The 15,887-nt window shown below is 41.4% G+C and overlaps 1 protein-coding gene across 4 annotated transcripts in view; it reads right to left on the minus strand.

The window, feature by feature from the left end:
* Positions 1-2,195: 2,195 nt before the first annotated feature.
* CEP350 (centrosomal protein 350) overlaps positions 2,196-15,887 on the minus strand; it is a 154,853-nt gene continuing 141,161 nt past the window's right edge. For 3 of the 4 annotated variants that reach the window (XM_023247840.2, XM_023247842.2, XM_023247839.2), the window contains one exon: positions 2,196-6,069. In XM_023247840.2, coding sequence (XP_023103608.2) covers positions 5,905-6,069 — 165 coding nt within the window. In that variant the 3' untranslated portion in view covers positions 2,196-5,904. Of the gene's footprint in view, positions 6,070-10,758; positions 10,848-15,887 lie in introns of all 4 variants that reach the window. The other variant, XM_023247841.2, reaches the window with a different exon arrangement.

Genomic DNA, 15,887 nt, shown 5'->3' on the forward strand with positions numbered 1-15,887 from the left:
ATTTTAATGTCCTGCCGGGTACACAACAACTTGGACTTTCCTCTAGACCAACAAGAATCACTAGAGACGGACACCTGACTAGCCTTCAGTTATCTGCTGGCAGAATAGGGTAGCTGTTGTGTCATTTCCAACATCTCTTGCTGGGACACATCAACAATGCAGGGGAGGGGGAAGCCCCGTGCTCCCGTCCGATGGTTATCAGACTCATCTTTTGACCTCTTCAGTTGGCTTAGGCCAGGCACTGGAGGTTTCTGGCCGAGGACCATCCTCCAGAGAGGCCTGATCATCGTCCTGGGTCTGGTTCTTCCAGTGACTCTGGTAAATGTCTCAAAATGACAGGAAGGCTCTGTGAACTGTAGCCATATGCATTGTTCAGGGGCTCTTGGACCCAGCTCCGCCTACCCATTTGTGGCAAACAGTCGTCCTACCGGATCTGGTGTGCTTTATCTGCTAGTTCAGTGGCTGAGCAGGGGAGGTGGGGTGGATTGTCGGGAAAGGCAGTCATCCACAGCTTCTCGCCTCCTGCACAGTCTCATAAAAATGGGCCTTGGCCCTGGCACACTTCCTTAACCAAGAGATAGAGTCCTCACAGCCTGTGCTGAGCTTATCGCCTTGTGTGGGAAGGCACTTCCCCCGTTCAGACTCAACATGTGCACCTTTGTTCTGCTGAAGGGCGTGTGTCAGTGGCCCGCAGGCACACCCCCAGCTTTCTGTATTTCAGACCCCACAGGGAGGGCTCTGGTCCTTCAACAACACGGTGTGCGTGCAGTCCCGTCTCCCCCTTTGGCTTCGGAGTGGACCTGCTGGCCACGGGAGACCCAGGCACTGCAAGAGGCTGGGTCTTGTGCAGTCTTTCCTCTCCGTATGGAAACGCTGTACTTCGTGAGCCTGAGAGCTGTTGTCTGTTCTCAGCAACCTCGTACCACAGCATTGGTCTCTTCCCTGGGTGCCACTTACCTGCCTTCTAAGCTTGGCCACATAGCCTGGCCTCCCAGTGAAGGGAGGGACCATCCCCCTGCTTCCCACCTTTGCCTGTGGCAGTCACTATGTCCCATTCCTGAGCTTTTTCGTAGGGCACTGGCTGGTTCTCCAGCACTCGCCCCTGTAGATCACATCACTTTGGGTGTCACCATTCTTAGCTCTGCCATCTATCTACCTACTACTTTCACGTATTTTGATTCAAGGATATGGATATTTGGGTCCCCCCCCCCCAAGATTCGACCTGTCATTCCTATTGTGCCCTGAGCACCACACACAGTATCTGGCACATCATGGGCGTTCACTCACACGTCGGTTCTGGGAATCACAAGAAATATTTTAGAACCTGCCACAATTTGGGGTTAGTCCTCTTCCGAGAATTCCATTAAGGTTCACGGTTGTGTAGGGATTAAAGGTACAGCAGGGTTGGCCATCAGGAAGCTACTAGAGGAATTCAGGCGTGATGATGGTGGTTACTTCCAGTCTGTTGGACCAGAGAGGACTCATGATGCTGAGGGCCATACGTTGCAACCTTTGAAATTCTTTTATTCTTCTAGATCGCTAGCTCCATTCTTCTCCAAGCTTGTATTTCTAGAAATAAATTAGAGCCTCCACACCTAGTCATTGGATGCTTGCTTTTTTATGGCCCACTTAATTGCGTGTGACTTTTCCGTGTGTTATTTTGCGAGGATGATCAGAACTCAAGTCACCTGGGAGAAAAGAGTTTTCCCATGAATTACAGGGAAGAAACCCATCAATATAGAGCTCAAAGTTATCATTTGTCAGAGAGCTCTTCTCTGGCCCATCCCCAATCTTGCTGGTCCTTTTGTCAATAGATTCTCAAACCCCCGTGAGTGCTTCATTTCAGCACCTCCTGCAATCTGTTAGACATTGTTTTGGAAGTTCTTTTTTGATGACGCCTTCAGTAGACTTTAAGCTCCATGAGATCAGGGACCACGTCCGTTGCCTCCGCTACCTCTCCAGCCCTCTGCCCAGTGCTCAGGACACGAAGCTGTGCCCAACGACTGGACAAACGAGTGATGAACGTCAGAGCCCAGGCTGCTCAGACGTGTGCGTCTGTGAGCACGGCAAACAGGTCCTCCACACAGCTCAGCCTAGTCGGCTGTCCCGCGGGCAACCAGAAATCAGTGAACTTCACGGGGACTGGCTTTCTACACTTGGCTCCAAAGGTGAGGACGCAAACACCTGACACGGTATTAATTTATAAATCAGTTTATTTACAGATTTTCTCTTTTCTTAAAGTACATTTCAGTTAACAAATCTATTTACACAGGTATACATGGGAATCCATCCCAGTTATTTTACAGGTCATACTTACAAACCACACCCCAAGTGTCGTGTGCGAGCTGCACCGGATGTGACTATTGGCTGAAAATGGCCTGGTGACCAGGCTATTTACACATACACAGTAAACGGGTTTGTTTTTTCATGTCTGCACAGTACAGTACACACACGGAGGCCAGGCCTCCCAGAGAACGCTTTGCAACGTGTTTCCCGAGAAGGCTTTGCAAAGTCCGGAAGGAAAAGCTATTAAACATACAGGTTAATTAAAATGACAGTACCTCCTTTACATCAGTTTACATTGTTTTCTTCACATTTTTATAATACAAAGATATTTTATTGAATTGCTGCACAACCAGTTTAAGATGATTTGTAAACATGTAAGTTCCTACAATTTGCATTAAACATCATTGTAGTTTCTATCATTTGCTCTTTGAATTAATGTTTTTATTCACTAGTATTCTTAAGGTAGTAAAAGAAGATGTAAGTTTGAACTTCTTGCAGAAAAGTTATGAGTCTCTAACGCTGTGCGAGTACACACTTTATTCAAGTATTGCAAAAAGCTAAGGCCACTTTTTTTCAAGACAAGAAAGTGAACAAAATTGTTTTTATCAATAGGCCACAACACTCTTATGAGCAATGAAATCTCTTCTGAAAGATAATTTCTCAGAGACCTGTAGTCACAGAAGGAATTTTCTTTTCTTTCGGGTAAAAGAAAAACAAATTGCCTTCCTTATTAACTACTTTTGAGCTCTTCCCACTTTTCCCTAGAATAAAAATTCCTGTTTAGACCTGAAGAGGGAATCTATACCCTGTACTTATTTAACCCAGAGTCAAGTACCCTGGATAGCACAAATTATTTTGGACTCAGAAATAAATCTGAAGCCTCTATGTTGGTTTACTACTAAATTCTGATAGTGCTATTCTAAAAGATATTACTGCTGATGCAAAGATCTTTTTCTTAGAGGAATTACAAAGAAAGAGTGAAAGAGGATGGGAGCGTGGGGAGAAGGAACAAAGATTTTTAGAAAGAGGGACTATTTAGATTCTTGAAGAGGCAGAGCTTGATTAAAAAGATCCCAATATGGAACGAGTGGCTGCATATCCACAGTCATCAATCCTAATGCTAACAAGAAACACCTTTTCCATTATATCCAATAGTTAAAATAATAAGAAATCTGCTAATTATAGATTCCTCTGTTTCCTGCTACCAAACTATGGACAACCATTTCTAAGCAGGGGCAAGACGGACCGACTGCTGCCTCCCCGGTGGAGCCCGGATTTCTGAGGACCGCGCAGCCCCAGCAGCGCTCTCACCACGGAACTCTACGGGCTCCGCACTCTGATCTACTCTTTTCCTTTTCTGGAATCATAATGTCATAAAGAGTAAAGATTAACTTTCTTATTAAAAATTGATTTAGATCCAAATAATGAGAATGTAGAAAAACAACCTATATTCCTATTATATTATTTTTATATTCACTTATAAAAAATTTATAGCAGCTGTAAAGTTTCAGTATCATAAGGACAATGTAATCCTACAAACAGCCAAAGGGTGTAGACAAGATGTTTTTCTGTCTTCCAAGTAACACAGACTAAAAACAAAGGCCTTTGCTTTTCCTTGGCCGCGTGAGAACAGTATCTCCACACTACTGGTTAATAACCCCAAGAAACCCTAGCTTCTCTTAGTCAATCTGCTCGTTATGGCTACAAGACTAGAGCTCAACATCAAAAGCCCAGAAGAAATGCTGGCGATGCATCAAACTGCGCATTTCCCGAGACCCAGTCACCACATTTCAGTGCTTTCCTTATTTGTCAAGAGCTATCAGACCAGTCATTGTGCAAAATGCAAATATTCCAATGATCATTTCAGTAAGTGTCTCATGATGACAAGATGAAACCAAGGAGGAATGGAAGTGTGCATAGTGAAACACTTGAGACGCAAAGGCAAGTTGACAGGGAAGATGCAGAAATGAACGAACGTGCACACTTAAAGATTATACCATCTTTGGGGTTTTTCTAACATATTGTGAAGCTCTAACATTCCAGGATATTTGTAAATAGGAATCCAGTGGATGTCTTATATCATGCTTCTAGTCAGGACCTTCCAATATTAAGGCATTTACATTCACGCCTAAGATTATCCACATTCTTCTAGATTACTTGAAGAAGGATGGGACCGATTAAGAGAAACCAGTCGAGAAGGCAGTGTATTGAGGTCCCGGAGAGCATCATGTGTGCTCTAACGTAGCAGCTGGAGTCTATGTATTTCTTTTCAGGTACAGGTAAGAGTTGTGAGAAGCAATGCTGCAGGAGAGGCAGAACTGAATTGTGCAGTGTCTTTAAATCACCTTATTCCATTCCTGCTACTGCAGGTGATCTCGGAAAAGCTCATCTTCTCTTCACCGAATCAAACTGCCTTCTTCGATATGTGTACGGGTCTGTTTAAACCGTAGATTTCCTGTGCAAAGACTATGAACCACAGAAGCTTCAAGACGGAAGCTTAACTATTACAAGAAGAATCTTTCACTTCTGAATAGGGACACACGTTTCCAACTTAATAATTTATCTGAAAATAAATAAAAAAAAAAATGTTCCATAGCGCAACACAAGCACACGAACAACAGACAATATCTTTTTGTCTTTGGTGCACACACTCATTTCCTAAATCATTCAAGTAACAGCGTCTCTGACTTCTTGGGGGAGAGATGGGGGGTGGGGGGGGGAGTTGAACGTTTGAAGGCCAAAATGAATCATTTCCACTTTTGCCATGCCTGGATGCCTGAGATGGTCCTGAGGATCTGGGATTCTGGGAGCAGCTGGCAGAGGTTTAGAAGGAGTAAGCAAAGTGCAGGGACAGAAGAAGGGGTAGAAGAGCCGGCCCCGCATCCGTCCTTTGAGCCCGGTCTTCAGTGGGGGCATTCCTCGTTTTCATGCCCACACAGAGAAGACTAAAAATAATGCAAAGGTTTAAAATTCTGTAGATGGTGCTCAGAAAGCAAGGCTACCACTGATTTGTTAACTCGACAGGTCCACTCGGTGCTGCTCAACTGCAAGAATGGAAGAAAACGGTCTTCAAAAAGAAGCGAAAGGAATTCCAAAGTGTGAAATAGGCACACATGATTAAACTTGCCTATTTAGAAGTGGTTAAGGGTTTAATACTGTTGAGAGACTATCGTGTCCATTTATGACTTTCATGGTATAGACCAGGATTACGTCTCCAAAATGGTAGGACGCGCGTTAGCTATACACCTCACCCCGCCTGACTTCAGATTCAACGAAGAGACAGCCTCGTCTAAGCTAAGAGGTGAGTCTGGTGTTTTCAGCCCACATCTGGGACCTGGTAGGGGCGCTAACAAGAGGTGTAGGATTATACCGCGTGTCAACATCAGGAGTGCGGCCCTGCCCACCGAAAATAACCAATGGATCCAGTGGACGGTCTCTAAAGGCAAAGGCTGTCATACCAGATATACCGCATGGTCCCATGAACTCCAAACCAGTAGTCTTTAAGGAAAGGTACCAAGTCCAGGAGCACTCTTGCTATGATGGAGATGGGGTGTGTATCAGGAGGCAGAAAGGCCCAGGACTCATATTACACTCAGTGTTCGATTTATTTGCAAGATGTCACACAAGTAGCATTCTCCCCTGTTTTTCACTGATCTGATTCAGAACATCGATAGTATCTCTGATCAAGGTCTCGAAGATCCCCTCGGCGAGCTGCATCTTCACACACAGCTCATCCTCGTCATAGTTCACCCACTGCGCCTCCTCTTCGTGCAGCTCCTGCACCTGGAATTTAGGGAACAACAAGGCGAGAAAATTACTGTCGCACAAAAGCTACAAAACTAATCGTATTAATGCAATGCCTGATAGTAGGCATTATTATATATCACTGTGTATTACATGCCCGTCCATGAGAACACAGACCAAGGAAATAAGTCAGACAAAAGGTAGTTTATATGATGGTATCAAGATCCCTTTTCAAGTTGCAAGAGATTTGAAAAACTCAACTGCCAAATAAAAGTGGCTTCAAAACTGTCAGAGTAGAATTTGATGATATTCCAGTATTTTACTAAGATATTTTAGATACTAAGGATTTATATTAGATATTAAGGTATTATAGATATTAAGGATTACAAGTGTGTTGTTGTCTATGACAACATAAGCAAATGTGTATAAGGATTTAAGGGGGAGAGAAGAATGTAAACTCTTAGATGTATGGATTTACAATTATAAAATGTATATATCCAAAGAAAATACTGAATGCGACTTTAGAATATTATAAATAAATGAAGTTTAATATTCATTACAGTATTTTTATTTTATTTTTTATGTTTATTTATTTTTTGAGAGAGAGACAGAGCTTTGAGCTGTCAGTACAGAGCCTAATGCGGGGCTCAAACTCACAAACTGTGAGATCATGACCTGAGCCAAAGTCAGATGCTGAACCGACTGAGCCACCCAGGCGCCCCTTCATTACAGTATTTTTAAAATGTTATTATTGCTTAAGTTTATTTTAAAAATCAGTCATGTAATACTTGCTCTTTTTTTTTTTAACTGAAGTATAGTTGACACCCAATGTTAATTAGTTTGACACAGTGATTCACCAATTCCATACATTATACCATACTCACCATGGTAAGTGTACCTACCATCTGTCATCATACAATGTTATTACAGTATTAGTTGTGTTTTAAGGTTTGGGGATTCCCAAGGTAAACTAAAACCAATCAAGTTAGAATTAACTGTCCAAGATTTTTTTGCTTGTTTACAATTTTTAAAGACTACTCTTAAAAACAAACAAACAAACATATGAGACTTAATAGTATGTAATGATACTGTATGTGGGTTGGAGGTCAGGCGGAGAAAGTGGGATTGTAAACCCCAATCAGGTGAGAAATTCAGTGACCGGAGTGTCTAACCAGAAATCTAACTTGGTGAAAAAGCCATACAACCACAAATAACCTGACTTGCCCTGATCAGAGTTTCATCTCGAAAGACGCAGAGGAAGTGAAGGTGGGCACTTGGTACTCTGGTTCCTGTTAGGAGGAAATGAGAAGACTCCACTGCCCTGGAGTTTGAGAGCACAAGAAGAAAGAACAGCCTTGCCTGACAGGTGGCCTTGGCCAGGGCTGACAGATCTATGACACGGTGGCTGCCACATTCTTTCTCTTTGAGGAGAGTTTTTTGAAGGGTTTACAAAACATCCATTTCCTCTGTTCCCTAATTTATGATCCGTGTACACATATGCCACCAGAAAGGGCTCCAAGGTCAAATAAGTTTTAGAAAGCTCCCTCTGGGAGTTTCACAATGTAAATTAGCCTATTGAAAAGAAGTCCACCAGTAAAGAAACTTATTAAAAATTTTTTTAACATTTATTATTGAGAGAGAGAGAGACAGAGCATGAGCATGGGAAGGGCAGAGAGAGAGGGAGACACAGAATTTGAAGCAGGCTCCAGCCTCTGAGCTGTCAGCACAGAGCCCGATGCGGGGCTGGAACTCACAAACCGCGAGATCATGACCTGAGCCAAAGTCGGACGCTTAACCAACTGAGCCACCCAGGCACCCCAAGAAACATTTAATCCAGGGTTTCCCATATTTATTTGATCAAAGAATCATTTTGTATGGATGTGTAAGAAACACAATTAACCTCCCAAGGAACTGGTGTTCCTCTCATGAAGGATGCTGTACGCAACAGCCTAATGCGACACTTCTCGAACTGGTGTTGAGGGAGATCCATGTTCTGGGAAAGCTAAGAAGTGTGTCCCCACATAAGATTTCATATTGCCCATGAATTTTATCCAAACAAAGTTGCACAGCTTTCCTTTTTATAAGTTTTCTCAACCTTTAAGGTTAAATCTTTTCTCCTTCCCAGTAACAAAATTTAGGAAGCACTGTCCTGTTGCAACCAATTGTGGCCTCAGAGTAGAATATATGCTTGGGACTTCATCTGTTATCTCAGTGCACAGACGATGAGCCCCCACAGTGCCCTCATCAGATTTAGCAAAAGCTTTGCTCCTCCTTAAGAGCAGGAACCATCTCCCTTTTGGCTGGTGAGGACTAATATCATGTTTTCCATTTTGCTTTAGCCATCAAAAAGCACAAACCCCAACTCAGAACTTCAACTATGGCAACTGAGGGATCTCGTAGCCTGCAGATCTGCCTCCGTGTTTTTTTCTTCTGGCTATTGGAGCCTATTCTATTTTCTTACACATTTTCCTCTGTTCCTGCAGATGTGTTATGCATGTATGGTAAATTAATATGTATTATATAAATTAAATTACATTAGGGGCGCCTGGGTGGCTCAGTCGGTTAAGCGTCCAACTTCAGCTCAGGTCACGATCTCGTGGTCCGTGAGTTCGAGCCCCGTGTCAGGCTCTGGGCTGATGGCCCAGAGCCTGGAGCCTGCTTCCGGTTCTGTGTCTCCCTCTCTCTCTGCCCCTCCCCCGTTCATGCTCTGTCTCTCTCTGTCTCAAAAATAAATGAACGTTAAAAAAAAATTTTTTTTTAAATTAAATTACATTAAAAAGTCAGTCTAATAATTTTAATTTCTCAGTGACAAGGATGGTGCGAATAGAATGTGCTAAACATCTGGCACATGGATTTTTTACTGAGTGCTAAAAGGCTGTCTTTGGCTCTGTCCAGTTCATCGTTTGCAGCAATGACCCGGATGAATTTCAGAGGTAACAAGAAGTTGAGAACAGAACTACGTTGGAAAAACGAACTCAAAAATGTATGGGTAGCTTGGAATGAAGAGCCAAATTTAACAAGATGATGCAATAAAAGAATAAGGTCCTATATTTGGGTCCCCAAAATAACTACAGAGGGACAGGTTGAAACTTTGGTCTTGGGGGTTTCCTAAGTTTTTGTGAGTCCTGTGAGAATGATGTAGCTAAAAATAAAACAAATGTAATTATAAACTGCATTAGTCCAAGTGTAATATCTAAAAAACGAAGGGTTGCATGTCCGTACTAATTAAATACACGAAATATTATATGGTCTGTTCTGTGCACAGCATTTAAAGAGGGACACTGAAAAAAGAGGTAAAGTGAAAAGATGTTGAGGGGACTTAAAAACACTATCAGACAAGAGGAGAGAGTACCATTTAAAGGGGAGACAAAGACTCAGGTGCAACATGACAGCTGCCTCAAAGGCATGCAGGAAGAATTCAAATTGTTAGATAAAACCCCAAAGCTGGAGAAGTAAATTATAATTAATTATATGAAAGAAAACCCTTTTAGGCTTAATATGAGAAAGAACTTATCAACAATAGGTAGACCCTCAGGAGCTATCTCGTACCTTAACAGACCTTAACTTGTAAAGGAGATTCAATCATGGTGGTTTCACTACAGGATTTGTCCTTAGTGCAATTGTACCTACAGTAGAGGCAATTTCCAAGGCTACTATGTGTAAAGGATATGCAAGAGTTGGTCTAATTTCTTGCCGTTCATCCCACATCACATACACTTTGAGAATGCATTGCTAAAAATAGCTCATCATATTCTTAGCTAACCTAAGAGAAAACTTAATGTCCTTCTGGAGTGGTAAAGAGACAGAGTGAATGAGACCTGGAGCTGAAAGAAAGATTTCTGTTCTTATTTTTGGCTAATGGAGGCCCTTCTGTCTAAAAAAAAACAAAACTTTCTTTGTATTTTACTCACCTCAAATAATGCCTACTGACACAGGGAGAGTTAGACTGATTAGGGACCTTCCTAGTCTGAGCGATGACAGCTAAATTACACATTTCCTTTTGGAAAGCAACTTTTGGAGGAAGCTACTGTTCATTCTGGAATATTTACTGTAACAGATCATCCTGTCACAAGTGCTCACGTTCAGCGGGAGGGCACGTCCACGGTGTGGATGCCACCGCGCCGACTCAGGGACATGTTCCTGCCGTGCTCTCTCCTCTGCGCCATCACAATTTCTCCTTTTTCCTGTCAGCATATTTCTTTCAAGCTACAAGAATGCTCTCTTGTCACCATGTCCCCCTCCATCTTTCGCTTCACAAAAAAACTCCTTTGACATGTCCATTTTTGCTCTCACTAATCTCTTGTTCTCTCTTGAAACCTACTGCAAGGGGCGCCTGGGTGGCTCAGTCGGTTAAGCATCCGACTTAGGCTCAGGTCATGATCTCGCGGTCTGTGAGTTCAAGCCCCGCGTCGGGCTCTGTGCTGACAGCTCAGAGCCTGGAGCCTGTTTCAAATTCTGTGTCTCCCTCTCTCTCTGACCCTCCCCCATTCATGCTGTCTCTCCCTGTCTCAAAAATAAATAAACATTAAAAAAAAAAAAAAAAAGAAACCTACTGCAAATCAAACGTTTACCTCATGCACACCACCCAAAGTCTTTGTATTAATGTTAAGATCAGTAAAGACCGCCACGTTGCTAAATCCCATGGTAAATCCTTAGTTCTCATTTTACTTGACCAATTAGCTGTATCCCATGCAGTTGATTCTTGCCTCTTCCTTAAAACACTCTTACCTGGCTTCCAGGACCCCACCCTCTCCTGGCTTGCTTCTACTTCACTGGCTGCTCCTTTTTAGTTTCATTTGTTGGTTCCTCCTCATCTTCTGAATACATGAAACATTAGAGTGTGTCAGGAATTAGTCCTTGGACCTCCTCCCTTTGCGTCTACACTCTGTTGGTCTCAGGGCTCTGACTGCCATCTATGTGTCCACCACTCCCAAAGTCCTACCTCCGGCCTAGGACTCGTGCCTGAGATCTAGACTCGTATGTCCACTTGCCTCTTCAGTATCTCCATTCGGATATTTATCAGACACCTCCAATTTAACAGGTTCAGAACAGAACTCTTGATATTGCTTCCCAACCTGCTCCTCTCAGTCTTCCTCAAGTCGGCAAAGGGAAGTTCCATCCTTCGAGTTGTTCAGGCCAACCCGATGGAGTTATTCTTAATACTTTTCCCTCTCTCATATGGCACAATTTATCAGCAATTCCATTCTGCTTTGCAAATCTGTCTAGAATCTGACCACTTCTTACCACCTCAACACCACCACACTGGTGCTAGCCACTATTATTGCTTGTCTGGATTATGACAATATCTTGCTGGTCTCCTTGCTCCTGCCTTTACTACCATTCCCTCAGTCTATTCTCAACACAGCAGTCACAGTGATCCTGTTAAATAAATTAAGTCAGATCACATCACTCTTCTGCTCAAACCTTAAATGTCTGCTGATCTTATTCAGCGTAAAACCTAGTTTTTACAAGGGCCTATTAGACCCTGTATGATTCGGCCCTCTGTGCGTGTACACACACACACACACACACACACACACACACACACACACACCCCGGTACTTCTGGGACATCATCTCCTACTACTTTTTCTGACTCCCCAGTGATTTTTCCCTAATAATCAAGGCCCAATGTATCTTTTCCAGAATTTTCTTCCCCTGGATGAATGTTTGGCTCACTTCATTTCCCTCAGTCCTTTAAACAAATATCATCTTCTCAGTAAAATCTTTCCCAGCCATCCTATCTAGAACTGCAACCCCCAATATTCCCTTATTGCCTCCATAGATTTATTTTTCTTATGTATCTGTCTCCCTTACTAGAATGAAAGCTCCTTGCATTTTGTCTGGTTTGTTCACTAATGTATTCCCAGGGCCTAGAATACTACTTAGCACATAGCAGGTCCATAAGAAATGATTGATTGATTGATTGACTGATTGGGTTAATTTGAACTGGCCACAGATGCTCCTGGGAGCTCAGTGGATCTAATGCTGTAACAGGGAAATATGTGAATAGTTTTCTCTAGTTCTTCCTTATCGTTGTAAAGCATGGTATTTATGTATACATACATCAGAGTCCCTTCTCCAATTAAACTTTTCACATGATTTAATTCTGTGTTAATCTTTTCTTTCATCACACTGGACTGTGTGGTGATGAAGCAGTGTGATGAAAGAAAATACTGGAACTGGTCAAAAAGTATATTGAAAAACTTGGCGATATGGCTGACATATTATATGATCTTACAGGAAGATGGAGTCACAACATTCTGGGATTAAATCTAGCTAGTAGTGTTAGGATCTTTAGGCAGAGGTGACAGCATCTGCTTGTTCTGAGTCCAAGTGCTTTCATCTATCAGGCATAGGTAACAGATTAAAACTACTATAGCTGAGAGGCATGTACATTTTTATTCTTATTTTTTTTAAGTCTACTTATTTGAGACAGAGCGCGTGTGCATGGGAGGGGCAGAGAGAGGGGGAGAGAGAGAATTCGGAGCAGGCTCTGCACTGTCCTGACGCGGGGCTCGAACTCACGAACCGTGAGATCATGACCTGAGCTGAAACCAAAAGTCGGACGTTTAACCGACTGAGCCACCCAAGTGCCCCAGCATGTGTATTTTTAATAAAAAGATGAAATTTTTACTTTCACAATGCAAGAAAACAAAAATTTTCATAATGTACCTCATAGCACCAAGTCAAATTTCTGACCCAAGTTCTAAGTGACATAATTTAGACTCTGGCTATTTATAGACAGGGCGGGTAGGGATCAAACAAGAAAATGATTGTAAATCAATAAAAACGTTTACACTAATAATATCTACTACTTTTGAGAGCTTTCTATATGCCACTTAAGACATGCAGCACCTCATTTGGTCATCACTACAACTCTATGAGGCTGTCACTCTACAGAGGGGGAGACTGAGAGACAGAGAGGTAACCTGCCCAAAGTCACGTTGTTAATAAGTGGTAGGAGACAAGTTTGGAACCTTCAAGGAGTCTGATTCCACAGATCTGGCTCTTAACTGCTATGCCCTATTTTCTCATTTCAGTGGCACTAACATCCGTGGGAGCATTCTGGGGATCGTACATCCAAGAATATTAAATGAGGCTCAGGATATTTCAGGACCTCTAAAATCTAAAGATCCTAAGCAAAATTACCAACAGTCAAAACTCTAGAAAAACAATAAAACTCATCGATTTTATAAGAAAAGCTGGCTTCATTTTATCTATAGTATTGAGCTGACCAAAATGTTAAGCACTGACTTCTTCTGCTCTTTTAAATGATAATACCCAAATATGACTTAGAAATAAAATTTGAAAAACTCCTGGCGTACGTTAAAACACCACCCCCCCCCCCAACACCACAACTAGCTGGCAAGCCCGTCAGAGTAAAAATGGTAACATAAGAGTAAGGTGGTGCGAAAAAGTTCTCATATAAAGACAGATATATTGGATAAAATACAACAAAAAATATTTGTAATGCATAGGGAAATCTTGAGAAAAGAGGAAAATCCTGACTACCAGAACAAATAGGGATTTAAAAGAGTGGCAAGAGCTGCAACTATTTAGGGGAAGAATCAAGCACCGTGGAAGAGAGAAGGGATGTCCAGAGAGGTGCCACAGGGAACTGGAGACTTGGGGAGAGGCAATATTCTGAGACAATAGCTGAGAATTTTCCAGAATTGAGTAAAGATATGAATCCATAGATTTAATAAGCATAGTGAGTCCAAAGCAGGAAAAAAAAAAAAAAACAAGCCAAATCCACATCTAGACACATCCAGAGAAACTGAAACAAACACACAAATACACAAACACACACACGGTCTTCCACAGAAACCAAAAAGATAAGACAGATTCCCCAAAAAGAACTATCAGCAGATGTCTCAAGACCAACAAGAGAGGTCAGATTACAGGAAAATAGTATCTTCAAGCTGCTGAAGTGAAAGAACGATCGTCCTAGAATTCAATACGTAAGTAAGCCGGAATTCAGGAGCAGGGGCTGAGATCAGAGCAGACAGACAGACCTGCAGACAAAGGCTGAGAGCTGACATGATGTTTGTGGGATTAATGAAATACTAAAGTATGGACGTTAGAAAGGTGGAAACAATGGTTTCTGTATTATTTTCATTCTTTTTTGTCATTCTGAAATATGTAAGGATTAAACATGCAAAAGATTTAGAATAACCAATGAACAGGTAAAAATATTAACCACATTGATAATAAAATTAAATAGAGCAAAATGAGCTCATTCTTTTGGTAAAGACTTACAAATTGGTAGTAGCTAGTATTGGCAAAGGTGGGAACCTCCACTCTTGTACCGTGCTGGTAAGGATGTATAATCGCTACGACCTTTTTGGAGAACAATTTGACAACACATACGTAAGCCTTAACATTCCGCATATGCTTTTAATCAGCGATTCTATTTCTAGGAGTTTATCCTAAGGAAACCACTGGAAATAAGTACAAAGATCTACCATATCACAAGATGTTTATTACAACACTGCTGTTTAAAAGAGCAAAAAAATTACTGCCTGGTTAAATAAATGATGGTACATCCGTACAACAGATTACTATATTTCCACAACAATAAAATGGGATAAAGTTATTAAATGTGATATAAAATAGAAGAACATTTAGTGACAAGAAAAAAGTTCACATTTTATTGACTAAAAACAATCAGTTTACAAAAAAGAGACCATGATCTCAACTGTTTAAAAAAATCCTCTGTATAAAGACTCTAAGTCTATACATCACAATATTAAGAGCTATCTAGGTGATGAGATTATCATGATTTTCTTTTGATTTACCAATATTTTCTAAATTTCCTAAAATGAGCATGGTTGTTTTATAATAAACATGATTTTTCTTTTGTACTATGGGAAAAATTTTGGCTCATGTGATATAAAAAAATTGTTTTGAATCTCAATCTCTCTATGCAAGAGCATTAGAATCTCCAGATGCTAGGTTGGCTAAATCTAACAGTGGGAGAGGAGTTTATTTAGCATTTTTAATAATTAACTCAAGGAACTAACAGTATCATTTTGCTATACATTAAGAGTGAACTCATGAAACAAGTTACATAGGCCCAGGTCTCTCTGTAGGAAGGTGAAAAACAGTTTATGACCAACAAAGGGAATATTCACAAAATATATGTTGTTACTATTTTCCCAACTCCCAAATCTCCTGAATTGTTGTACATTGACGTTACCCTCACCCAAGCTATAATAATCTCATACTAGCAAAAGGAATTTTTGTTTGCTATTTAAGAATTTTCTGAAAACTGCTGGAGAGACCAATGTTTTCCTGTGTAAGTGATCCTATCTGGCACCTGGAAGGCCTATGCCTTCCAAGGACAAGATCTTGTTTTGTGGTACATCTAAAAAAGAGCTACAAATCAATTCATTTATTGTTCACTTGTGAGATGTATTACTTGTCATTTCTGACTAATAATTCCAGTTTGAAGATGCCTCTAAATTGTTGCTCCCCCGCCAACGTATTTAATCCTTTCACTGTGAAGATGACATTTTTATAACCATGTGAAGTGAGAGCTGTCTGTAACTAGCTGGAAGCCGCATGCATTAAGCCTTCACTCTCTGTTCATTTTGAACTGCCACACTATGCTGGTTTCCTCATTTACTTGACATGTGCTCAAGATAAACTTACCTAAGAAGTTTTGCTTCAATAAACCTTAACAGTCACCTTTGACCTACAGGCTACATCCTTCTCACTGGTCTTTTTTCCTCCACACATTTCTTTTGAAGGATTCTTCCAGCATTTTAATTTTTTTTAATTCTTTTTTTTTTTTTTTTTTGAGAGCGAGAGAGAGAAAGTGTGAGCAGGGGAGGGGCAGAGAGACAGGGAGAG

The sequence above is a fragment of the Felis catus genome, chromosome F1 (genome assembly GCF_018350175.1).
Source record: "Felis catus isolate Fca126 chromosome F1, F.catus_Fca126_mat1.0, whole genome shotgun sequence".
NCBI classification, from domain to species: domain Eukaryota; kingdom Metazoa; phylum Chordata; class Mammalia; order Carnivora; family Felidae; genus Felis; species Felis catus.